Here is a 27,051-nt window from a genome sequence, read left to right on the forward strand (position 1 = left end):
CCTGGCACAGGACTCAATGTGGCCTCTCTGGAAGGGGATACAGCGGCCAAAGATTACTGAAATCTCCAGTGCTTAGCGCTAGCTGTAGGAGAAACCTGCAAAAATAACACTGGGAGCAATAACCCAAATTATCCTAAAAAGCACTTTCTCCTTTTGCTCAGAGGTGTGTGACTGCCAGAATACCCTGTATTTTCCTCTAGACATTTCTGCTGCATGAAGAAAGGAAAAGACAGGCTTCTCCTTCCATAAGCTGCCAAACCATTTATACAATCTCTGCTACCATCCTTGCTGCTGCCAGCCACCTCACTGCTCTCTGGTGACTCAAGATACATAATATTAGCAGGCAGAGTTATTGGAAGTCCCAACACCACCTTGCTTGTCCTGCCTCTACCAGCAAGGAGGGAGAAAGGAGAGGGAAAGAAAGAACAAATACCTTTCAACTGCAGGAAAGACAATGAAATTATTTGGGGTAGGGGGGGAAGGGGGATGGGAGGGGGAGATAATATTAACTCTGATCAGGAAAACTGTGCCTTTCTGATTCTATTTCATCAGCAATAGGCATAAGCCCTTTATTACTGAAGAGAAGCTGTTATTGAAAGCTGGGGTTTGTAATAATAAGAATAAATGAGGTCCCACAGTGGCCTCAAAAAGACCCCCCTAGGCACTTCAAGAATGACACAAAAATGAAGTGGTACTTTCCCAGAAGAGAGTGATGAAACTTCAAATACAAATACATTTAAATCAGCAGAGAAAATACAGATTGTTCTGCACAGGCTTTGTGGGCACTGCATCTGATTATGTGGCAGCCATAATTAATATTCATTTTGATGATATATGAATAATGATAGAATAATAAATTTCATCAACATCTCTGGCTGTTCATCAAATTGGCAAACGGTTGCGTAGGTTTATTTCCCATGCAGAGCTCACTTTTTGCATACTTCTCTGCACACGAGATCTATTGTCACTAATCACTTGTCTACATTTTCTTCAGCCACCCCCAAACTTACTTCAGACTCTAGAGGATGAGTTTCTGGGGAGCAGGGACTTCCAAATTTGAAGGCAGCGAGAGGCTTAGCTCCACAAAGCTGCCAAGCCATCTTGCTGATGCCAGTCAGTCGATACTACAGTATTGCTAGCCTGTAGAATGAATAGCAAAACGGGGGCTAGAGCCGTGCTAGATCTCTATACATTCAGGTAATACTAGTATGTGAAATGGAGGAACCAGCCTTGGGGAAATGCATGCCAGCTGCAGTGGCACTGGCTGGCGTGATATACTTATTATTGCTGTGCCCTGCTCCCACAAGTGTAAAGAGCAAAGTTTCTGCTGATTTAGGAGCTACAGGATCAAACGCAAGCCCAATAAGTAAGCTTCTAATGGCAAACAAACTGCACCCTGTCCCACTGATCATCAGGTTTTACTTGCATATGTGTACAAGAGGGTTTTGGTTTTACTGCATATGTGTACAAGTAGGGTTTTTAAGCCAAATTACTACAAGAAAAGTGTTGCTTGTATTTATGAAAATAACCAACAACGAGGTCTTCTGTGACCATAGGCATAGAGAAGCTAGTACCTCACAGCTCTGTGTTCTATGTCCCATAGCTCTTTCCAGTGCAAAATTCATTCAGGAACCTCCTCATGCAAGGGTCTCCCATTACTTGGTCCTCCCACAAGAACCCAAATTCCTTCCCATTAGAACACAAAGAAATATTTCTGCCTTCTTCTCATAAGCCCTACCAATTTCAAATTTGTAAAAGACAGCAGATGCAAATTGTGGCTAACTGAATACTGTCAAGCAAAATAGACAAGGGCTGTGCATTCCCTGCCTTTCCTCTCAGAGACACTGAAAAGGCCTCTCTGTCCTCTACCCACCATTTCACAAATGTTGCCAAAAGTTAGCGTTTCTGACAACACTACACTGTTGTCAAATTTTACTGAAATTAGCTGGTGGGATGAAAAATTGCTGGAAGATGACAGTTATACAAATGGGCAAACAGATTGACAGATAAACTGTCAACATGAGCCTCTTTTCCTTAGGGAACCAGTTTAATAATAAGTTTTAATATGACATGAGGATATTTGATAGGCATATCCCTGAATCTAGCCTTTCATTTCATACCATTTTCTCTACCGAGAAAATGAGGAAGATATAAGAAATACCTTAACATTCTCCTCTGTGATGTACTTCTCGGCTTTGTCCACAGCATTCTGGCGGATGCGGTGAAGAAATGCCTGCAGAGATAAAAAAGATAATGTTCAAACGGCTTGATAGAGTTTGATTCCACTCTTGATTTTATCCTTTAGGTTCCAATCAATACAGTGCAGCTGATTGCCTTTAAGACTGAAAGAATGTAAACATTTACCAAATCACCACCACAGTTGCAATCACTCGGGGTTGCATTCAGGGTGACACAAAAGGCATTTCCTACCATATTGTTGGGTTTTGCCTGGCCATAAACGTCTTCCCTCTGTTGAAAATTTTAGACTTAATTATCTGTTACTACCAATAGACCACAGCGAGGGTCTGTTTGTTTTTTCTTTGAAGGTCTTCCCTCTCACTAAGATGCAGCTGTTTTGACTTTGGGAGGCAGCATGCCTGACGCACATCAAGATATATGTCAGCAAAAAGGACTGCAAAGAATGACAAAAGGACATTCATGCTGCTGGAGCTGAGGCATGTCAGAGCTATGAGCCAGGGTTATGGACAAGTTCAACAGTCTCAATACTTGAGGAAGGGAAATGGAAATCACCAGACAGCTCCTGGGACACGTTATCCTGTTCACTGTATTTCATGTGGTTAAAAACAGAAAAAACAATGCTGGAACTTTACATCTAGGCCAGGTTTCCCCTTCCTTCAGCTCTGCACAACTTTGGCTTTAACAGGCAAATCAATAAAAAGCTCCAGGCCAGATACCAATGGACAGTGATCCGAGTATCAGCCTTCAAAGCATAATTCTGGCTATGGGAAGTTGGGACCTACTCGCATTTGCACTGAACACATCCACAACGTATTTGATCCAGAGGGAAGGGTTTAGCAGGCACACTGTATGGTATTTGTACCTCAAGTCTCCGCTGTTTTAGCAACTATTGGCTAAAGGGCACTTCTGAACTGAGAGCAGGGAATTTTACCTGCCATGGGCATCAGCAAAGAGATACAAATACCCACAGGTGAGACTGACGGGAATCTGCTGTGATAAGCTATGTGACCCATGTACAGGAGGGTAGAGGGCTTTCCTCTCTGTCCTGGTTAGTGGTTTCTAACTTGTCTTCTACACAAAGGAGTGAGCCGTGGGGAGTGCTGTGAACAAGGAAGAAAGGAACTTTTCTTACCCACCTGAGACAGAGAGGGGAAGCGGGTCATTTCTTTGTATTTACAGTACAAAGCAGCTTTGTCACAGCTTGATAATAAAAGGCTTTTAAAAGTTGAACTGTTCCTGAGCCATGCCCATGTCAGCTGATGCACACTCAGCTTTTTTCTTTTTTCCTTTTGCATGTTGGGATTGGCAGCAGCTTACAACCTGATAAGAAACAATGTCACTGAACCAAACTTGGAGCCTACGGAATGCCTTCACCTCTGGTATTCTGGCTGGAAGACAGTGAACATGTCTGACTTCCAGCACTAAACGGGGCACATCTCTGTTCCTGCTTAGCCATGGCTCTGTCACTTGTCAGCCATTCACACTTTACAGGACAGGCACCAATAAAAAAAGAGATTAATTAATGAGGCACACAGACCCTACATTTGTTTTCGGCCCTGGATTCTCAACTTGCTTTTGAACGAATTTCAAGGACTATAACCACGTTGCTGCTCTTGTATTGCTAAATAGGAAGGAGATCCTGGCCAGACTCCAGCTAGATACGGAGAGCTTGGAGCAGGTTGTGTGGACTAAGAAGCATGAAGAACAGATTCCTGCGTTAAAGGAACAGGACATGTGTGCCGGCAGCAAAAGAGGCATTTTATAAGAACCAGCCAGTCCACCTTGCCAATAATCTGGCTGGGAACTGCTGCAATGTTCATGTACTGCCCAGCACCTTGGCAACAGTCAGGGAACTGCCTGAGATTAAGTGTTCAGCATGATGACTAATGGCAGGAGCATTGGCAGGAATAGCTGTTGCCCTCCTACTTCAATGCTGGGTGTGATATCTGAGCATTAATAATCAGGCATCTGATTTATATGAGGTAGCATATCATATTAAAGTCACTCATTCTCAAAAGATAAGCCAGGCAGAGACTTTTCCTTAATCACATCTCTGTTTGGAGACAACAAATCCAATTGGAATGATTAATTAATCTACACAATTAGCAGCTCCACTGGTGACTAACAGTTACCTGCATATTAGTCCCAGTATGGTGGGTCTAATAATAGAAAGCTGGTAAACAGAAGTGCAAATCACATTAGCTGTTACAGGCTAGTCAATAGTAAAGCAGAGTCTGTGTTAATCTAAAAAACAGCTTTTCAGACACTTGTCTGAAAAGATCATTTAATGTAAGCATGAGAAAGGGAGAAAAGGAGAGAGAAAAATCAAACAAAGAATGAGAAAGGCATAGAAGCAGGGAGAGAGTAAAAAGGATGAAAGACATAAGAGGGAAAGAGGCAGTCAACTTTGTAGATAGTTTGTCAAATCTCCTACAGCCTCTGATTTGTCTTGGTGTGCATGAACAGCAGTCTCTCCAGTAATAATAAAACAAGACGGTTACAAGAGATTTTGGTCTCAGAAGTTTAGCAGTCTACTTTCCAAAATACAATCCTCCAAAAAATCAAAACTTAGTGGATGCAGAACTATTTGTTCCCCAGTTTTCAATACCTTCTCATGTGCAATCTTTTGCAACACCATCATTCAAATTAAAAACCACGGTAAACACAAGCTATTAAACAGCAGCTCATAGAGCTAATGTTGCATGCCCGGTACACATGACAACACCATTGGCCTTCCAAACCTCTTCTAGCTTGGAAAAAGCAGCCCTGTTCCCAGAGATGTTGTTCAGACATTCAGGGCAGTGTTTTCCAAACTTCTCAACTGTTTTTTTGTGCTACTGGTTTTACCAGGCTCTAAGCTCATCTGTACCAACACCATCCCTCTATTCACCTGGTGACACAGACTCTAAGACCCATTACACAAGCAGTACGCAACTCTTTGGGAACCATTGCTACAGGGAGTGGTATGATCTTTTATTAGACCAATTGATTTACCTGGAAAATCAGACGGGTATTTGGGCTAAGACATGACAAATGTCACAAAAAAAGAGAGAGGGTGGTGGTGGTGAATATTAGAAAACTTGCCATGCCCACATCTTATTTATATTCCAAAACATATTGTTATTAAAGAGGATGTAGTTAAAGGGGTAAAGGGTTTTCTGGCCACCTAAAAAGTTACTGAGGCAAACGGTCTCTCTGGCTGCTCCAAACTCTTGACACACTACACAACTCATATATGAATTCAAGGGGTCTAGTCCTTGACATTTTCCACGGGGAACTTTCAGGGACCCCTCAGTAAAACCCTCTTCATTTGCAACACTTTCAACGTCTGCAGAAATGAACTCACTGTCCTCCAGGGATATGTGGAAACATAGAGGTCAGCTTTCTTGGGAGCTCTTGAAAAACATTCCTAGGACTTGGGGACTCTGAAAATCATTCCTAGGACACAGCTGGATGATCACAATCACCTCTCTGCCACAATCAAAAGCAGAACTCTCTACTGTGGCATGCTGTTGGTTTCCTACACTTACAAACCATCAGGGATTCAGGGAACGACAGCAGTTTATGATACACACTATACTGAAACAGCAATCACACATCAGATCAGTAAGACACTGTTGAAGAGCCAAAGAGAGATGATCAGACAACAAAAGTAGACTCTGTTCCTATCTATCTGCTTGTCGTACACTGGTCAGGACTGATATAAAGTTAAAAATTTCACAAAAAACAGAGATAAAGAGATGGCGGATAACATGACATTTTTCCTTCTTATCCCCACAGATGCCGCATTTGCTTTCTTGCCATTCGTAGCGTTCCGCTGTGCTCGCACTGGGCCAGCTCTCTGAGCAACCCAAGCTGTATGGTGGACGAGTGCTTGCACAACAGAAGAGGGGAGGAGGACTGGTAGAGCCCACGGGTCCAGAACAAAAACAGGTCATGGCACAATGCAGGGAAAAAACGTGAAACCAGACTGATAAATTTTTGTTCTCCTGATAAAGGTCTGTGAAGGTCTCATCTTCCATGCGTGTGTGCTAATCATTAGGAAAACAGCCCACAGAGGATTTGTTTTTGTTTAAAATTCTGCTGCTGCATCAACGTAACATTTATTTGTGCACTGTGACTTGTTGCCCTAGAGGTCTGCCTCTGCCAAACTCGGCAGGCCATGTCTGATGCTCCTCATGTCATGCATAAACACGGTTTGTAGTTTGTCTTATGGTACAAATGCCTTGCAGGAATCAGGAAAATCTATGACAAATTGGAATGAGCAGAGTGAAATGCTTCCTTTCTGCATCTTGTCACATTGGGCAAGTTCCTTCCAATAAATACTAAAATAAACACATTACAAATCTAGAATGCAATTTAGGTATAAAAGTTCATTTCAGTAAAAAGTACTTTTTAATGGCCCCTTTTTCATTAAAGTGTTTGGTTCTTCAGTTCACTATCCTTATAATTTACTGTTGCAATGAAGCCTTGTTGCTTTGAGTATCTTTGCTGCACCTCTGAACCACAAAAGCACAAAGCATACTTTAAGAAAAGAATCTGCTAATTGCGAGTTTTCCTCACATGAAACAGACTGAAGCAACTGGGATTTCTCTCAAATGCTTTTCAAATGGCTCTTGTTGAACTTTGACTTGTAGCCTTAACTTCATTAGGGAAAATTAGTGTTTCCCACCTTCTATGTAGCATAAGTAACACATGGCAAATACTAGGGACGAGGCAGTGATAGTTTGCTCATGCCCCTTCTCAAAATTCACGTCTAAGGCAGATACTTCCTCAAATAAATGTTCAGAAATAGCAAGAGATTTTTGATTAACCAGCAAGGCAGGCAAACTGTGCATAACCCTGAGGGAAATGAAAGGGAGAACAGAAACAGACAACGATGAGGCAACTGGCTGCCATATCCAAAAGGAGCAATATCTGAAAGCACAACCCCGTGAAACCCGTTTTCTGGCCAGGTGACTGGAATTTCATATTGCCCTTAAGAGACAAGTGAGACAATTTTGTTAAACTCATCAGTAATCAGGACTGATTCAGAGCAATGCAGGGATCTAGATGAGCCTAGTATTTTCAGTGTTAAAATGAATAAATTGCCTTACACTTGTGCAATCAATTGTTTAAAGCTTCTTGCAAGTGCAGACATTTGGATTCCAAGGAAATGTACTCACAGTGAAAAATGAAGAGGTGACATGGACAATGAATTTCATCATTTGACTATCATTAGCATTTTCACCTTGCAACTGCAGCACAGGGGCTATGCATTAATCTGTCTGACAACACAGAGTAAAACTTCTCATAAAGATTTGAACAAGAACTTGCAGGTATAATTTCAATTTCTTTTTTTTTTCTTGAATAAGTGTTGCCACTAAACGTGGCTGTCAGCTAAGCCTTTGCCTCCATTGCAGTACAAGTGAGATACCAAAAAACTCCATTGTCTCTAGCAAAGCTGCTTAAAAGTCCTGTGGGAACATGGCTCTACTGAAATAGTCTGATGATTTAAAATGAATGCTTGCTGAAGTTTGTGTTTTAAGAGCAGGTGCATCCTTGTTCATGTTATGCAATTGTTAGCTTTGAACCTTGTCATCCTGAACATGTTCTTTTGCTTTCTATCAGATATGCAGTTTATGAGCTAAAGCTCTACACAGATGACAGGAAACATAAATATCCTGCATCCTACATGTGAACTGCCATTCTCACCTGCACTGAAGTCTGAAAGACAATGCAATAAATAATCTCAAAATAACGTAACAATGACTGCACAGTGCTATTTATACAAAATAAATCCCATCGTCACCTTTTTCCCCCGTTCATAACAACTAAGTGTGCATTTCTATGGAAAACTAAGTCTTTCAGCATTTCCCTTTAAGCACGTTGTAAATATCTGAATGCAAGATCTTTACTGGACGCTAACACAGCTCTGGGTTACCAACCAACCGGGCATCAAGTCATTTCGGTTGGAGGTGAACCTACTTCAGTTCTCTTGCTCCTAGAGTGGTCTGCAGTACTGCACGCTGTTAACCAAGATCTACTAACTTCCATCCTAGACAACAGCTGGATTTAAAGACAGATTAAGTCATTCTTGTGTAAATTCAGACAACTGTTTTTCAAGCATCTCTTACCCTCCTGGACAAAAGCCATCATATATATGGATATTGGGCTTCATTCTGGTTTTTCAGTTGTAAAATTTCAGTTAGAATATCGGAAATCAGAAGCAACTCCTTTGACATCACTAGTATTACCCATGTAAAATGGAGCAAGACTGAAGCAACTCTACTCCTTTTAAAGAGTATATTACTGCAGCTTTTACACTGTAAACTGGCAATCCCATATTCACTCATTGCTCAGTTACTGGCTGCTATATTAAGATCTCTATAAAACCACAGTTTAAATTATCAGTGTCTGGTAAAGGAAGAAAGAACTTAAGCATCAGATGAGTGCATTATACTGCAATTCCTGCACAGAGTATTTCACCTATGACAAATATTTTTCTCTAGATCCTCTTAAACAATAAAGAGCCACAGCTGTGAGAGAGAGCAACTCTGCAAAAACTAGCTCAGATCTACAGCCAAATTAATTCATCAGCAAACAGCTGAACAGGGACTTGTCTGGTAGGCAGAGGTGTTTAGTAAGAGGAAATAGCATCAGAAATATCTTTTATTGCCCTAATTTCAGGCTTCCTGTGTATCAACTTGGTTTTAAAGCCTCAAAGCTTATTGGTACATATTTATTTTTTGATCTGTCCCCTGAAGAGGAACTAAACTATTAGCTAACCAAGATGATTTAAAAAAAAAAAAAAAAAGTCACGTACATTATGGAATATCAAACATTCTCTGCAAACAGTTCAGGCATTCTGAGCTGTAAGCCTGCATCATTGCCTACCGTTAAACAGAAGGTCAAATAGACTCTACTGTACAGTTTTTAAAATGACACTTTTTTTCCAAAGGTTACAGCTCTTGCATAATCTTGGGCTATGTTAGTCATGAAATGAGGTGAACTACTTATACTGATCACCTATGCTCTATGATACCCATTTCACTATTTTTCAAAGCAAATATGAAGATCTCTGTCTTCAGAACCACTACTCCCGTATCCCTGGGGACAATGTCTTTCTTGCTCATATGCCTCAACTCCACCCCACACACTCACACTTCCTTCTTTTAAGAAGATTTTTTTCATTCCAGTGTTGTCATTTAGAATAACAATCATTTCACACACACAAAAGCATGGATGTTACAGCATGAATCATCTCTTCCCACAGAAGACTGCATGACCATTTGCAAAAAAAAAGTAGACTCCATCTCAGATGAAACTGCAAAGACCATCACAAAACAAAAGCAGCTTCAGTGCAAAATCCAGATGTATCACAGGGGACAGATCTTTTTATCTGAAGCAGGTATTTTTTATAATTGTATAGATATATAAGCAATAAATACGCCTATACATATTACAAAGCCTCCACTGATACTGACAAATTAATAAACATTAACTAAGCACTGATCATGGCAGTTTGAAACCTCTTCCCCATTTCTTGGTCTGACATGTGGTGAATCCTGATAAATACCAAATGAAATATGGGGAAGCATTCAGAAACTCAGCTGTTTAAAATTATGTAAGTGTGAATAAAATGCTTGAAAAAATAAACTGGATTATTTCTTTATATACTACATAAGAGAAATAGCCACTGCTTATGTAAGCAAATGCCTGAGACATTTCCAAAAATCAAACTGATTTGTCCTTAACCAATCCTGCATTTTAAGGCTCATACAGTTATGACCACTTAAGGCTCATACAGTTATCAGCTTGGCTGATTTATCTTACATCTGTCTTGCCATTGAGTGTTATACTGTCTATAACATCAAAGTTAATGAAAAATAGTTGCAAAATACTGGCATTGCATAGCACTGGGATTTTCAGTGGTGCTTGAGGGAGTCAGACATTCCGATTGCTTTTTACTTACTTTGACTCTCTTGACATGGGTCCACCACAAAATGGTTTCTGCCAACAAATCTCTGTGGCTAGGATTCACCTCATCTAATCGCACCCACCTAAAAGTTGAAGCCTACCCTAAGTTTGTGATACAGGTTCCCTCTACAACAGAAAGCAATGGGCAGGCAGCTTCAGTCACTGCACTCTAGGAGAGATGTTTAAGGAGAAAGGCTGAATTACCCTCTGGAAATGCCTTTCTCTTTCCATCAAGAGAGAGCCGGGTTTAGGTTAGACCACCCTCCTTGCCTGTACCAGTTTCACAGCATCTGCAAACATGAAGTTCCACGGCAATGAGTGTTACTGAATTGTTTCTAAAAGCAAACCAGTGACTGTGGCTCTCAACATGGATGCTACAAGCATGGGGCATTGCAAGTTGACACGTGCAAAATTAATGTGCACAGCCATTCTCAGCACGGTAGTATTCTGGGACTCATCCCAAGTGAATTGACCTAGCAGCACTTCCCAGAAAAAGTAAGATCCCAGACTGTATCTCTATTTCCAGTGTACTGATGTTTACACCAGAATTCTGCAACAACAAAAAAAGGTCAGACCAAATTCATTCATGCAGTGACTGATGAAGGAAGGTAAAACCAAAGGGAAGTGAGAGTGAGACATGTTGCAGTGTTTCTCACTCCAAAGAGAGATCCCTTTATTAAGGAGGGTTTGTTTGCATTTGAATTACAAAAAACTTTTCGTGAAGTGAAAGAGAGGCTGCTGCTGCAGAGGCATCGTTCATTGTCTCTTCTCTACCATTGCCCTGACCTCTGCAATCCCCTCCTCCCCTCACTCACTAACATTTGCATCCTCAGGCAGGTCAGAAGATCTCAGTTCATTTCAGGGCCCAACAAAAGCTACATTTTTCACCTTTGAAATCCTTCAGGACTCATTTCTGCTAATTTCTTCATATCTCCCATACCCTGTCTCTCGACTCCTCTTCATGTTCTCCCTCCTCTCCAACACTACCCCTAAATCACTTTGAATATTCTCTTTATTGTCGATTTAAAACAAAAAACCTCTTCTCCTTTGCAGACCCACAGCTTAAGCATGCCCTTCTGTGACTATCTATCCCTGTTTGACTCCAGCCCATTTTTAATATCAACAGAAAATGTATTTGTTTGGATTGTCAATGGAGCTTAAGAAAGTTATGTGCCTAATTCTCTCAAGCCTTTGGAATATTCTCCCTTTTATTGGTCTCTTCACGTCTTTCTCCCTGTTCTACAATCATGAGATGATTTTGATCATTTTAACTGCACCGTGGAACTCTTCAAAATGCTTTCAGGATGTAGTTTGCTTGAATAGTGTGTTTTACTTCATTCCTCTTTTATGTAGAGAAATAAATCCTGACAAGTCTGTGCCTGCTTAGCCTTTATGTTACTTTAACCAAAGTTTGCTTCAGGAGTAAGGGCCCAGTAAACAACATATAAGTACTTCAGGATTTGACCCATATTACTTACATTCACTACGTCCATAACGGAGAGAAGCCTGCAGACTGCAACCAGTTCTACATTAGTGATGTCTCCAACTACTAAGGTCCTATCAGTACCAGGGAGTATTTAGTCAGGTTTCAGGCTCTACACAGCTACTCCTTTTTCAAGAGGGAGGTAGAAGCATCAGAGTGACTAGAAACATCAAGTGGTCCCCCAAAATAGTAAAGTCCAGATGTTGACTGTAATTGTAGCTACAACTGGAATTTCAAACTGCGATATCAGAAAGATTATTCTCTCCCTTTTCCACTCTTTCTCTTTCCAGAGAAATAATGCCTTAATACATTAAACACTAAACAGACAAGACAGAGAAAAACTTTAAAATGAAATCTAGTATCATTAAAGTCCATGGAATTTTTTACATTCGTTGCAACATAGACTAGGACTTCACCAATGTTATCCCCTCAGCAGGTAAGGATCATAGAGAATAGATAAAAGCTTAAAAAATGACGAATCTTGTCTTACATACTCAGTTTCTGTATATGAGTAATGAACAGATCATTTCAGAGTCACAAAGTTAACAGTTTTACTTCAAGTGCACAGTCAGGCAAAGAGAACTGCCAAAATGTGCAGGGGTGTAAGTCCACATAAACTTCACTGATTTGCACGTGAGTAGACCCATCTGACAACCTGGCCCTTAGTCTTCCAACTGAGTTTATGTGATGATATTGAATAATATCAATTTTCAAGCTTAGATTGAATCTCTGAGCTAACTGAAGCAGACCAGTTCAGCTTACTGCCACCAGGTTCACTGACACTTGTTTTAAATTACTTTGTGAATCTGCACTGGGCCCAAGTACCATGGTCTCAGGTGACCCACAAACTTGATCTACATTGCAAACATGTAACAAAATCCCAGGATCCTGTTTCATTAGGAACATTTTGTCTATGCCCAGCTCCTAGGGCCTTAGAGTCTCATAAGCCAGTTTAGCATCAGACTTCAGATCTAAATATTGAGATTGCTTCTACGGGTATCTTCTGAAGGAGAGGTCTGTCTGACCTCAATTCATATGTATGTAAGTGGCTAACAAGCAGAACGAACAGTATTGCATGCACTGACTTACACGTGCAGGGTTTCTATCAGGTTGTGTATCAAATCAAACTCTCAAATGCACGTATAATTATTTCTGTTTGATTCTTAAGTTTAAAAGGACCCAAGAGTGCAACCTGACTGAACAGAATTGTACCTTCTCAACTGATAAAATCCAGAGCTACAAAAGAACCAATCAAAATGTCAAAACTGGACACTTCACCTTAGAGAGGTCCTCAGAAGTATTTGCATCAGATCTGTTTGTGCACTCACAGGTTTCCTATTAATCAGTCTTCATAGCTGAGGTAAAATGGGAAGCATTGAAATCCTTATCCAGAAAACTAGCATTGGAATTGGCAGCAACTACTAGAAATCCCAGTGAAACTGTCCTGAGTTCCTGATTTCAGGCATATTGGCCACCAGATTTTAGGCAGCAAGTAGTAATATCCGCATTTGAGAATCTCCATGCAGGTATACTGGACACAGGTGCAGTCATGGGTCAAGGCACTTAAATTCCAAAGTTATTTCTAGTTTAGGAGACTATCCTGGTACCTGCCTGCGCAGCAACCGCAGTCAGCTCCCCTCAGGCTCCATACAAAGCAGCAGTGTCTGCATGGGCTCCCTGGCTGGGGCTGTAAATTCTTATGGAACTTTTTCTCCTTCATAACCAGCAACCGGGGCTCTGGTGCAGCACGAAAGCGTTAGCATTCCTGGCCTTTGGAGCTGGAAATTTCCTGCTGGGAGAAATCTGCTTAAATGCCTGCGGTGTGACAATGGAGAATGCAGCTTTCCGTAGAGGCAGTACCAGCTCCACAAAAGGCTGCGACGTTCTGGGATTCTCACCACCGGAGCCTAAGGAGAGCGGCTGTTTCTCTGTAGCCTGTGAAAGGTTTCCCAAGAAATTCAAATGCATGGAAAAATATGTGATTTGGTGAAAAGGAGTAGTATCCCAGAAGTGGAAGGGAGAGCAGGGGGAAAAAAAAGAGGGAATTCTGACTGCCCCAAACCTTATCTGTTGAAGGCAGGATGGGTCGATGTTCATGGAATCGGCTCTCTCCCCCGCCTACCAGAGCACACCCGATAATGCGCGGTTCATGCAGCTTGGGCTGCTTTCAAGAAGCGAACAGCATGTCAGGCTCTCCCTGCTATGAATTCTCCCACCTCATAAAACCAGCAGTTAGGGTATGTTTATTTGTGAGCTAAAGGATTAACCTTCTACAGGTAAATGGAAAAGAAAATTACTCTCAAGAAGGAGGCTGATCTGAATTTTTGTCTTCCCCGCGCAAAGCCCACAAGGCAATGTGACACATCACCCCCCCTGAAATCAATGAAAGCAAAGCTTAGTTTCCAATTTATTGTCTTTATACAAACTGCTGGTTAGGCTATGCCGTATGTCTTCTGAGAAAACCAAGTGTCTGTTTACAGAGATAACCATTTCTATATTTTGACTACACAGTAAATATTTGTCTGTATTACAATTACAAATTATTTCATAATTCACTAAAGAATAACACTGTAAATAAGAATGAAAGGTCCCTGGTCTCTGATCAGACCATCAACCTCCCTATAATTAAGTACAGCGAATAAGTTTGCAGAAACTACCCAGCACCTAATGCACCTTTTCTCTCCAAGCACACAGGCTTTTTGACTCAACTTGGATTTAAAAAACAAACAAACAAACGAACAAAAAACCCAGGGAGTTTTGTCTGGTTTCAGCTACACCATGATTTCACCTCAGGAGAGGTATTTCCAGGCAACATGGCAGGAAATATTTCAACATTTGACTAAATCTAACTAGTCAAAAAAGCTGTTAATTTAGAGTTGGGTTGGTTGTTTTTTTTTTAAAGAAACACAATGCATTTATACTTCCTACCACAGAAAAGAAAGGAACACAGCTTCAGAGCTGTCACTTTGCATGGGCTTTACCCTCAGTCAGTGCTCACACACAACCGCTGATTATGCTTGCATGCAGAGAAAGATGGGTAGCACACACAGCTGCACCTTGCAAGATCTGCCTTGATGTATTTGCAATTATTTACACACAAAAAAGAGGAAAAAAAGAAAGAGCGTCTTTCACATGTTGGTTTAAAAGAGGAATTAGAAAAATTAACCTCACAAGCACATTTTTCGTCACTAGCCCTGAGCAGGAACAAACAGTTTAGCTGATGAAAAGCTGCTTGCTGAAAGTATAGTAGCTGATCCAAGCTGGTTTTCCTAACTGAGCCCTATCTAACAACGTCTGCACCGTTTTAAAGTGTGCACCAGCTGACTTCAGCTGTTCACGGAGATGGCACAGTGTTTTCCAGCCATCCTTCCTACAGTGGAATAAAGTAGTAGGCAAAGACTGAACGGGGCAAACAGGCAGCAGAAAATCCTCATATAATTATGAAATATAATGCCAAATTTTAATCAAACCAGAAATCTCCCTGAAGGCAGGCAATGTCATTTATGGGCCTGGCTTTTTTTTCTTCGCTTTCCCAAATAGCACTACACTCCTAACCTCCACAGAGCAGCACAAGCCCACTGCAGAGTGGTCTGGAGCCAACCTCTGTCCACAGAGCACCTCAGAAACATCCCCAGAGGCCTTGTTCATGTCAGGGTTCCTGCCCAGTTTTGCAGACTTAAAATATTTGGGCTATTCAAAAAGGCACCAGTTTGGGGTGCCTAACCAGACCTAAATTCTTCACTGCACCCAATACTCAAAAGTAACCTGTCCCATTCCTTCTCAGACAAGTGGAAAATTGTGCCATTTTGCCAGGTCAAAGAGCTACACAAGAGCACAGTCTAAAAATATCGCCTGTCCTCCTGCCCAGCCAAAGAGCTGGGTTTCATAGTTCCCCTTCACGTACTTTATTGTGACAGACCAAAGAAAAGCTCCCTCTCATTGTGGCATTTCTTCTCTGCACACATGTTCTTGCAGAACACAATCATATCACACACAGTCTTAAACGCCAGCTTCCTCTGAATCAGAGCAAAGAATTAGACCATTATACTTTAAACATAAAGGGGAAGTTGAGGGAGAGTGAAGCTTGCTAGCAGACCCTGAACTGACTGGCTCCAGCAAGCAGACTGCCGTCCCCAGCATTCCCATGGCCTCTGACTTGTTCTGCATGTTTGGGAGGACGCTCTAGCACTGCCCGGGTGTGCAGGATGGGCAGGGCTCTCGTAACTACAGGCTATATTAAAAGGTCATCTTCACTTGGAGCTATTGAGAAGTGATGGGTCAAATTTTTGTGCTGTGTTAGGAGGGCAGTGTTGAAAGTGAGCTAGCAGTTGTGTTTCTAATTTATGTATATTCTAGAGCAAAGCTAAAAAGGTAGCTTTGGTATCCATTTGCTCCTTCTTTACAGAGGTGCAAATAGATGGAAAAACTTCAAAGGAATTACTAAAATTTTAATTTTACTAGATGTGGCTTTGTGATCAAGTTTGTTCAAAGTATTCTGATGTTTTTAAATGAAAAGCAGCTAAAATTTGAGTTCCCTTTATCTGAAGTCAACGGAGCTACATTGCTGCGAGATGTGAAGCACATCTCTCCAATCCAAGTTATGTTTCTGCAACCTGCCCTTTTCTCAATAAGGCCACAGGTTTCTCCCTCACATTGCAAAAAGAATGATTAAAGTAGCTTAAGGCCCTATTGCCAGGACAGTCCTCTGAAAACTGGAGTAACTATTTTTAATGCAGGTACTTCATATCTGCAGACCTGGAGCTAGGATTAGATATGGCTTTGCCCACCACCCCCATCCAGCCATAGGAATTGTCCCTGCTAAGAAAAGGACACTGACCACACCACCTACATGCCAGTGCACTGACTACTGCATTTAGCAGTCCATTCATTCAGGTTGCCATTTTCTTTTCTCAAATATTTTCCCCTCAGCTGCCTTTTCATTAGAGGCTGAATAGTAGCACCTACTGTCTAGCCAAGAAATCCACACAAGGAGTTCCCTTTGGAGCCAATACTCCTGCCATTCATCCTATCTGTCAATGCAGCAGCTCCCCGTCCAAGTCCATCATCAGTCACCTCAGACACTGCTGGCACTAGTTCCCCCAATGACCCATCTCTACCAGTCCAAAGAACAAACCTCTAAATATGCTGCCAAAGCCCAGGTCCCTGCTGGGCCAAAGCAAATAGCTTATTTAACACTTCATCCACCACGTTTACACACTGGATTGAATTTAGCCTTTGCAAGAGTCCTAGCCGCATCTGTGAACCCAGCTGATTGCCAGTTACTGAGTGCTCACACGTAGCAGGGCTTTTATTTATAATAAAATATTTAGAGTGGAAAAACACCCCAGAATTTAATAAAAGCAACAGTCTCAGATTGCCAGTGACTTGTGGTGTATCTATTCAGATGCTCGGAATTCCCTGCGTAAATAGAGCTAGACTTTCAAGTTCTGCCAGTTAAATAAATGCCTGTTTTAACTCAGTTTTGTATTAAAACAGTAACCAATTTTACTTATACAAAATAAAGTGTGAGGTCCTGGATAGTAAATAGGCTCCATTTGTGGATGTATTTTTACACAGTTGCTTTGCCTAAATAGCTGACTGTTCAGAGAAGAAACACATCCAATTTGCATACCTAAGCACAACTGCATAAGCCAACTTAAAGGCAAAACACACATACAAAATTGCGTTTAGACATCTGAGTTTTAAAGTGTTGGTCATTCCCATAGAAAATACAATAGATATAAAAGCTTTTTAGGAATAGATGTTTATAAAAATTATCCTGAAAGCTTATAGAGGCAACATCTTTTCTAGAGAGTTTGTTTCAGACTTCTTGTACAGTGAAGAGCCCAAGAAAAGAATTCTGGATGCTCCATCAACTATCACCTCAATACAGGATCCTTTATTAAAACCTTTTTTGTTTTTATTTGAGCCATGTATCAAGTTAAGGAACTGTGTGTAAATGCACTACAGATGGTGGATAAAGCAGAGACAGGAGTAAAAGTGGGACTGCAACTCTTCCTTCTCTGCTAACAGCCCAAGCAGAGCTGCCTGCTCTCCGTACTCTGGGAATCGCTCTTCTCTGACCTGGAAAGAACCCATCTTTCTGTTTCCATCCATTGACGCTGAAAGCTATCCTGTGGTTTTCTCCAGCCTAGGTATTACAGAAGCAACACAAGATGGAAATAAGGGTGTGATTCCACAGGCAATTACACCAACCAAAAGCCCCTCTGCACCCAGTCCCTGGCTGCACATTCCTGTCCTCTGCCTTGTACCAGCATTTCTGCTTACACACGTAGGCAGTTGCAGCCGGCTGCAGTAACTCACACAGCCAAACACTAACCACACAAAAATCAAGTAATTCCCTTACAGCCACCTTCACTTCCTGAACTGCCTCATCGCCCACTCACCTGAGCATTACTGCTAATATACGTAAGCAAGTTAGACACAAATTAGAGATGTTTAAGCTACTACACCCACAGCTCTCTTCGTGCTTTCTAAAACTTACCCTGGAGAGCACCCATTTTCCACTAGAACACGCTAACCAACTCAAGTTAAACTGGGGAGACAGTGAGGGTGGGGCTGCAATGCTTGGTCTAAACTGGAGTTTAGATTTACATCCTGGCTGTGAAGCCCAGTATAGCCCAGCAGAGCAGGACAGTTGATCATTCTGCATGCATCAAGCCCAAAGCGACAGGAGAACTTGCTACACTAATCTACTATTGTGTACACTTTTGGACTGTAAAGTAAATATCAGAGGCTTAAGGGTTTCGCTGTAACATCCTGTGGCTAACACCCCGCTGCTCTGTGCATGAGAAGTGTTAACTGAGTTGGCAAGTACATGTCAGTAAGAAGCACGGCTTGATATTCAGGCAAGGGAAGGGCACGGAGTTTTTCTCGAAAATTTTCAAAAGCAAAGACATGTGGCTTCAGTGTCAAGCCTTCTCCATCTATCCACTCAAGTACAGAGAGCTGCTTTCATTGCAACACTGTGGCTTTTTTCCTGTTAGAATGGCAGCCTGCTTGTCCTTAAACTAAAACAAGTAACAGGCAGTTCAGCAGTGATGAAGCTACAAACAAAACATGGTATCTGCCTCTCAGCAATCTAAGGAACTTCCCTGTACTTAATAAACGTCCCCATTTTATTTTATACAGTGCCACCTGTCTCATTTTCCCTGTTGTTTTTTTTTCCAAAGAGTACACTACGCTTCTCGACTCCAGACATGTCTCACTTTGTATCTGTTAAGCTGGAGCACAAAGCAGTGGGCAAAGAGTCAACAACTCCCGATGCATGCTTCCTGCTGTCCACGTTTAAGCGCAGGAAAGACTTGGAGACATAACTCAGGTCTTGCCTACACTGAGAGACCAGTTTTGGTCGTGACCATCAGCAGCCAGACCCAAGTCATCCTTCTCGCTTTACCCTAATGTATACAGGACAAACTGCTGCCAGCCTCAGCTGGCACTGGAGCGGCTTACTCTGGTTTTGTTATGGACGCCAGTGCAGATAGGAACTTTTGCCACTCTGCAAAATTTTGCACTGGTGCAGCTTCGTGTTTGCTCAGCAATGGCTGTAAGCCAGGGAAAGTCATGGCCTCAATGTGGCCAAAGGCTGGATGACTTGGGAGGAAAGCTCAGCCAGAGGGAAAATATTCCCTGTAGTCTCCCAGGTAGGAAGCAGAAGGGAAACAAAACGAGAAATAACCAAAAAAATCTTCAGGGCACTTAACTGAACCTTGAAAAACCAATACACAGCTCTGACACCAACATTCCTGACAACATAAAAACAGACAAGCCAAAGAACAACAGCTTGCTCTTGCTGTCAGCCACCCACTAAAGACAGAAAGCAGGCGATACAAAACACCTGTGCAAAACACCGAGAAACCATGGCAGGAAGTAATAAGCATAGGATGTTACAAGAAGTCTTCATATTTCTTTTACTTATTCTTTAATTCCCCTCCAAAAAACCTAAAACCTCCTTCAAGGCAACGCACATGCCTGCATGCTCTACTGAAAAAGCCTCACAATGGGAAACACATCACCATTATAGCTAGGTACCTGGGTACGATTCAATTCTGATGCTTGCTATCTTTTCAGTTTTGATAGAAAATATGGCCTGTCATGCTATCAGTGCCTCTAAATTTTAGCAGAACCTGTAAGAGGTCAGCATTGCAATCTCTTTGTATATACCTGGCAAGGTGGCTAGTTTTTTCCTCAACTTCCCCCCCAGTAGCACAATCCTCGAGGCCATGCAAGACACCTCAATGGTAAATGGCTGCTGCCTGCTTTAATACTTTTCCAGTGACTCCTGGCTCTCTCCAGATAGGAATCCAAACATTTGTTGGCTTCACCTACTGCTCTGGAAAGAAACATAAGGCAAGATGTGATTACCCACAAAAGTCTCTATGCTATTTCTTGTGTTATGACTTCTAGCAACTGGTGCAGAAAACAGTAAAAGCAAAGCATTTTATTGCTGCTTGCTAGATATAGTAACTGTATGCAGCCTCTTTATTTATTAAAGACTACTGTAAAGCTACACATGACCATATAGTTTCAAAGGTCAGTGCAGGTGGACTGGTTGCACTGGGGGATCTTCAGTGAGTATCCATCCCACAAGTTAGTGAGCTACAAACAAGAAAACTGGGTGACAAGAAGATGCTGTTACTCCTGCATAACTCCATCAGAATGGGAGAACTCCCTGAGATAAAGACAAGGAGAGGTCACCCATCATATTGCTCAAAAGCGAACACTCTCTTTCAAAGAAAGAATCTACACATTCCTCCATGTGCTGGCACGGTATCTCAGCCATACTGCTTGAGCCCTTCAGCGCCACAAACAGACTAAGAGGGCAGTGTACCACTTCCTACATGAGGATTTCTCTCCAACAACAAAAAAGCAAGGCTCAGCCTGTGGAACACATTAGAGAGATCCTAAGCCATCCTTAAGAGGCAGAGTCTTCCAGCTTCTCTCCCCTTTCCTTTCCCTTCTGGTTTACTTTCTCTCCCTGTTCTGACAAAGGGCTCGGTGCTCTCCTAACTCTGCTGTATCCGAGTGTCAGTAGCATAAAAACACAAGTCTGAAATGCCATTTTGGCATGCAAAGGTGTCACCAAAATAGATACTATTTGTTAGTTTGAAAAGCTGCATTGGACAGATGGAAGGACATATTAAGGGTAATTATCAACACAGATGCACAGACAATGTGAATTACTCTATACTCACTGTCTGTATTGACTCTCATTTAATTGGCGGCTCTTCCCTCCTTGGCACCATGTAATAAAGGATCAATCTGTTTCAAATGCACATGCTGATTGAACTGGCATAATTCTACGGAATTAAGAAGTGTTGACCTCAGCCTTAAAGGTGACAGGTCCTTTCCTACTGATGGGACTTCTGGCTCATTATCATAGTGCTAATTTACATAGCTTTCATCACATTGCTCCTGATGCCTTGTCAATTACTGAACATAGTGGCAGGCTGGTACCTCATCTTTATCTTCCTCCTTGCCCTGGAGCTGCCAGCAATGCTGCTAATTACAGAAGAACTGTCACAAACCAAACTTTATCTTTAGGGCAGAACTCTTAAAGGAATGAACCATGCATGCAGGGATGCCAGAAATCATCTGAGATGTAACCCATGGCTCTGGATCCAAGGTCCTCCTGCGCATTACAGTGCTGCTGGCATATTATACAGGAGGCAGAAGCTAATGGCAATGACTGTTCGGAATCTAGACAATTAATTATAGTCCCATACTTACAAAACCTTCCCATTATCCTAGCGCTCCCTTCAAAATCTGTTGCTTTTAATTAAATAACATTATAACTTTACTACTATTACAAATAATATTAAGCCTTATTCCCCAAACAAAGTAGAACAATTTCTAGGAAATGCCTTTCTTCCATTATAGAAGATGCTGACATTTTTTATTTTTTAAGTATTTTATTTAATAATAATTTCCACTTAATTCAAAGAATTAATTTTTGAGATCTGAATGCTGAAGCCACAAAATAACCACAGGGTTATTACAGGAAACTCTGTTTTATGTGCTTCTTGGTTTTGCTATCTTTCCTACAAAAGCTTAATAAATCGCCATTAATTTGCAAGGGAGGGATGGTGTGGTTCAAGCAAACTCTATGCAATATATTAGAATACTTCAACCCCCTCAGTAAAACAAATAGAACATTGATCATAGTAAAAGAGGTAGAAACTAAGTCTTTTCAGGTAATTACGAGAGGAACTTTGATCAGAAACTGGATAAGAAAGTAAAAAAAAATAAATCATAGTACAGCTAAGCATGGACAAAGACATGTTATAGATACTGAAACCCCCTGTTCTCATCAGAATAGCTTCATGACATTTACATACGTGTTTCACGTTGAAATCACAATTGCCCAAAAGGGCCTGTTAAAAGGAGGTACAGCACAAGTGACAATTTCCTTCCCAGAATTCAAACTTCTTTCCTTCAGCTTTTTCCAGAAACAGAAGGAACAATAGAGACTATGGGTGAAGGAGAAAGGCAGACCTGTAAAGAAGTGAGGGGGGTGAACAGAAGGGCAACTTTTCCTCACAAAGCTTCACATACCGCCCTGGCATAAGACAGCACTGGAGTGAGAACTGGTCTACATCTCAGTGGAGTGACTTCAGAGAACCCTTGCTTACATTTTAGAAGGTGCCTAAATGTTGTCCCAGAAATTATTAATTAATTTTGACCTAAGCCAGAACTAAATGCTGACTTTGATATGATAAAAAAAAGTTATGGTGGCAATACAAGCACTGCCCAGGAACATACTCGCATACCTTGCCAAGATTTCTATGCTCCATTGTTTCTTTTCTCGCTCCTTGATAAACCTAGTTATAACATCCTTGCTTTGGGGTTTGCTTTACAATACGTGATAGGATGTTTTGTTGTAGTTTAGTGGCAAGAGGAAAGCAAACGCATCACTTGTATATCAGAAGGTAGCTGGTCTCCTGATGGGAAAGACCCTTCCCAGGCCTCATGAGGACAGGAAACACAACCCACACTGGCTCCACGTGGTCAGTTCATGGAGGTCTCTTTAAAGACAGTGGATACACTTGACTGTTCTGTGCCTTTTGGTTCACATTACTCTAAGATATGCTCTTGGGTTTAAGATCTTGGGTTGGCAGGATCCGCTCCTCTTGATCTTGGTGCCTCTGCATTCTCTGTATTTGGAGCTCCAAATTCCATGCTAAGCACTCACTACCTACCTCTTTCTCAGAAAGACATTTAACATGGGAACTCCCTGTCGGTAAGACACCATGGGACATGGCTTGCATGTCAGACCACGAATGCAATTTACAACTGGTTAAAAAGGATTTGGATTTTATAGAAACCAAAATGCCTGTGGCCTATACCAAGGCTTATGGGTTTTTTGTATTAGCAAGTACACAAACACATATACATCTCCAGTTCCTCTAGCCCTCTCTACACTTTCCCTGTCTTCAGTTGTCCAAGACTTTTGTTCGGGTAAAGAATTTCACAGGAAGTATCAAGAGACTTTTTTCTCATTTGCTTCTCTCCTGAGAGTCCAGCTTATTCTTACCCTTTGTGTTTCTTGTGTATTGTTTCTAGAGACTTCAGCTTCTTAAATCAACATGACTAGCCCAAGAGAAGGGAATTACTTCACCCCCTGCCAGAATACACAGGATTGTTTAGAGAAAAATATTTTTGCATTGATGAAAAAGTCATTGTCTTTCAGCGTCAAGGGTTAATTTTTATTGTTCTCTAGTCACAATCTATTCAGTGTTGTTAAATTTAAACACAGAATGACAAACTAGCAATGCCTGAATTTAAATCCCACCAATAAAATGTTACCACTTATAACCTGGAATAAACCACTTACAACCTGCAGTAAATCACTTCAACTTCTCCACTTGTATTCCCTCATTTGTAAAATGGAAACACCACAATTTGCCTGCATCCTCACTGTGACAATATAAATGTTAGATAGATTTAGGCAAAGCCTATCCATCCTATCTTACAGTGGCAAGGAGCAGTTGCTTAAGGAAGAAGTATAAGAGAGCAAGTACAAACTGCTCATTCCACCAGCATACTCTCTTAGTTACTGATAATTTCCGAAGATGACATTCACGTCATAACATTTAATATTCAACAGGGCACCTCTTCTCCATGTACTTGGCATCCAGTTGTGGGGGGTGGATTAGTTGCTTGTGTGTGTGAAATACAGGTGAAATCCTACCAAGTCAATGGGGCACTAGGTCTGTCATTGAGATGAAAAGTTCACACCTAAGAAAGCCTAAACTCTGACTAAGTCTCTATTATTCTGTTTCCTCTAGCCATTGCATCTATGACCTGGTCCCTATCGCGGTTTTTACATGTTTTCTATTCTAATGATTTCCACAAACAGTTTTCCATCTACTGCATTATCATCTTGGTTTTCCACATTTGACCGATTTTGTATATATAAATATTAAAAGAACACATACTCGGATATATGCTTTTAAACTGTGTGAAAGCTGTAGGAACTATACTAGATGGTAAGCTGAGAGTCATTAGAGAAACAGGATATGAATAAGCTAAACCCTTCAGAGAAACCATCGTGACAAGAAAGATCCTCGTGCAGAGCTGCCCTTAAATTATGATTAACAGAGGACCATGAACCAAGCAGAAGAGACACCAGTCTTGTGACAAAATTCATACTGACTTGAACACAAGCCACGGCAGTGACCACCCATGAAAACTGGGCACTGGCTATAGAGGCCGGACAATTAAAGACAGAAGCAACCTTGTCATGAAATGTAGGCCTCCGAGGGGATTACAAAGTCAAACTACAAACAAGCAGCAGGACTAGAATTAGAGTCCAGCCATTCTAATCCCAGAGCCGCTCCAGTCTCCAGTTAGTAGCTTTTGTTTTCAATTCCTTATGTTCTTAAGAGACTGGTTTAAGATACAGATTTTGGAGCAGATATAAATAGAAGTTCCTCTAGTTTTAATTTCTTCCAGCACCCTGGCATAAAAGAAACACAGTAAGGGAACATGAAAAAGGGAGCTGAGAAGGAAGAATAGAAAACTCACATTCTAGCAACGGATAAAGCAGCAGACTTTTTGGGCGGGGGGGGAGCGGGTGTCAAAAAATATGCTTCTAGGATAACATAAGGGAATCGAATCAACAACAACACAGAGCTACTCTTAACTTCATGAATGGACACAAAAATATCCACCTCATATTAATGGAACTGTTTTGCACATAAAGTACCTTCTATTCATGACAGCCGCCATCAATTTTTCATGGAGTAGCTTACGTAGTCCTTATGAAAGCAGGTACCGGAAAGCTGCTTGATCACAATGTGGAAGTTGAGCTCTTCAAAACTATTCCATAATCAGAAAAAGATTAAATCAATCAGCTTATACCTTATGATATACCACTGAGGTATATACCACAGAAGCATCTAAAGACACTGGCAAATACTCTTAAATCCTTTCTCCTTACCATTCCACTCACCAAGAACAATTAAGTCTAACCTGCATTATTATTTTTCCATTGCAGTATCTTCAGACTGGAAAGCAAAGCTCTTAGAGGTAAAAATGATATGACTGAACTACATAGTAATAGAAGTCGATACGGCTGAACTGCAAGGCAACAGAAGTTATCTGCCTAAAAGGTGCAGGGAAATACTGCTTTCCTTAAGGGGAACCTTCTTTGCTGACTCTCACCTGGCATTCAAGAACTAAGAGCATGCTTTATAAAAAAGCCTCTTCTATGTGCCACTTTCTTTTGAGTCATCACACCAGTCACTGACACCCTTCAAATTCAGCAAAAAAGTAGTAATGAAGAACATTTTCCAACTGTTTTCCTTCAAAAAACTTCATGTTAATAGATTTTAAAAGATTCATTCACATATACTAGCATTGGCTAGCCTCTATCACATAAGCGACAGAATAAATGGTTAAAAGACATACTCTTGTCCAGAGGCTCATTATAGTGACCATCAACCATGGGAAGGTTTATGCCAGGTAATACCAGTGAATCATGCAAGGATGTTTTAAGTGCTCAGACTCACTAGATAAAACTTCCATCATCACAGAATCTCCTGTCCTATCTAAGCATGTTGGATAGCATCAATTCTGTGCCTGGCTGAATATCTCACAAGTTATTCTTTCTATGTCCTGTATTCTATCATGTTATATTTTTGACAGTTTTTGTAGGACATGCACTTAAAATTGGCTCTTGTAAATCATCTTTCAGGACTGACAGATTGCTGCTGAACTGGCTGCATGGACAAGGAAGTGGCATTTATTTCTGCAAAACTCCCAAACCCTCTACATAACATACACCAGAAATGACAAGCCTCTCACAGAGATTTACAGCTTCTTTGTATAAAGCAGGTGCTCTTAAAATCACTGGTTCTACAATATCCCTGGGCTCTTATTGAGACCATCAACATGATGGCTGCTAAAACCATAGACCAGCTGTATTCTTTTCTCCATGAAGTGTACCAGTGGTAGGATAATGTAGTATCGAACTCCATTCACATCTTGTTCCACTGTAATGAATATGGAAATATCTTATCTACGATCTAGGTGGAGAGCAGAAGAGATAAAAGCGGGTATTATTACTCAGAGGTAATACCAGCTGCTGGAATGACTCTGTGCTCTGTATTAATACTTGGGGAATTACTTAAATTCCATGACAATGCAGAAGGGGGGGGAAGTTCCATTTCTTTTGAGTCTGTCGTCAGAGGTACTCAACACATTTTATAGAAGTGGTGATCACGTTTTTACAGCCCCCAGCCCTCTGCAAAGGGATTTCAAAGGACAAACACAATAATAAAAACAAAATAATATCAATAGATACATCCTGCTTTTCAAATAAGGTACAGAAAATTAAAACAGTTTGCCAAAATGAATATAGTTAAGTCAATTACAGAGATCAGCATGGACCCTATCAGCCTGCCATTTACAAAATATGAAAGAGGAATAAAAGTGATCTCCTCCTAGCATATTCTTTCCATATTTGGCCCTGTGCAGAAAACCAGTGAAATTATTTTCTTTGCTAAGAGCTCAGACCCTCTAGTCTGAATAGTTGCAAGACATTGTATTCATTGGCGCATCACTGAGTTATCAGCTCTTCTGGGCTGCTGCTTCTGTTATTCCACCTTCACAGCTCTACTATAGGAGTTGGGTTTTTTTGCTGCAAGTGGTTCCACAGTAAGTTTGTAACTGGAAAACACAGGGCCTGTTCTCCACTGGTGCAATCTATCCTCAGTACAACATTCTGCAACACAATACTCTGGTATAGCTGGGATTGCATGTTCGTGTTAAGGGGAAGTGATTCTTCTAAAAGAGAGAGGTCTTCTGCTCCCCAATAAATTGGCAGGATCCTGATTCAGCATTTATTATAATTATTTACTATACTAATCAATTTAGCATTTATTATG

General features: G+C 41.1%; 1 protein-coding gene across 3 annotated transcripts in view; it reads right to left on the reverse strand.

Annotated features, from left to right (window-relative positions):
- The window catches only part of PREX1 (phosphatidylinositol-3,4,5-trisphosphate dependent Rac exchange factor 1), a 172,686-nt gene that overhangs the window by 100,263 nt on the left and 45,372 nt on the right, over positions 1 to 27,051 (reverse strand). For all 3 annotated transcript variants that reach the window (XM_087749782.1, XM_087749781.1, XM_087749780.1), the window contains exon 2: positions 2,162 to 2,233. In XM_087749782.1, the coding sequence (XP_087605908.1) occupies positions 2,162 to 2,233 (72 nt within the window). The remainder of the gene's footprint in view (positions 1 to 2,161; positions 2,234 to 27,051) is intronic.

Source organism: Nipponia nippon, unplaced genomic scaffold (assembly GCF_047370975.1).
Source record: "Nipponia nippon isolate SJK-2023a ecotype South Korea unplaced genomic scaffold, ASM4737097v1 scaffold_13, whole genome shotgun sequence".
NCBI classification, from domain to species: domain Eukaryota; kingdom Metazoa; phylum Chordata; class Aves; order Pelecaniformes; family Threskiornithidae; genus Nipponia; species Nipponia nippon.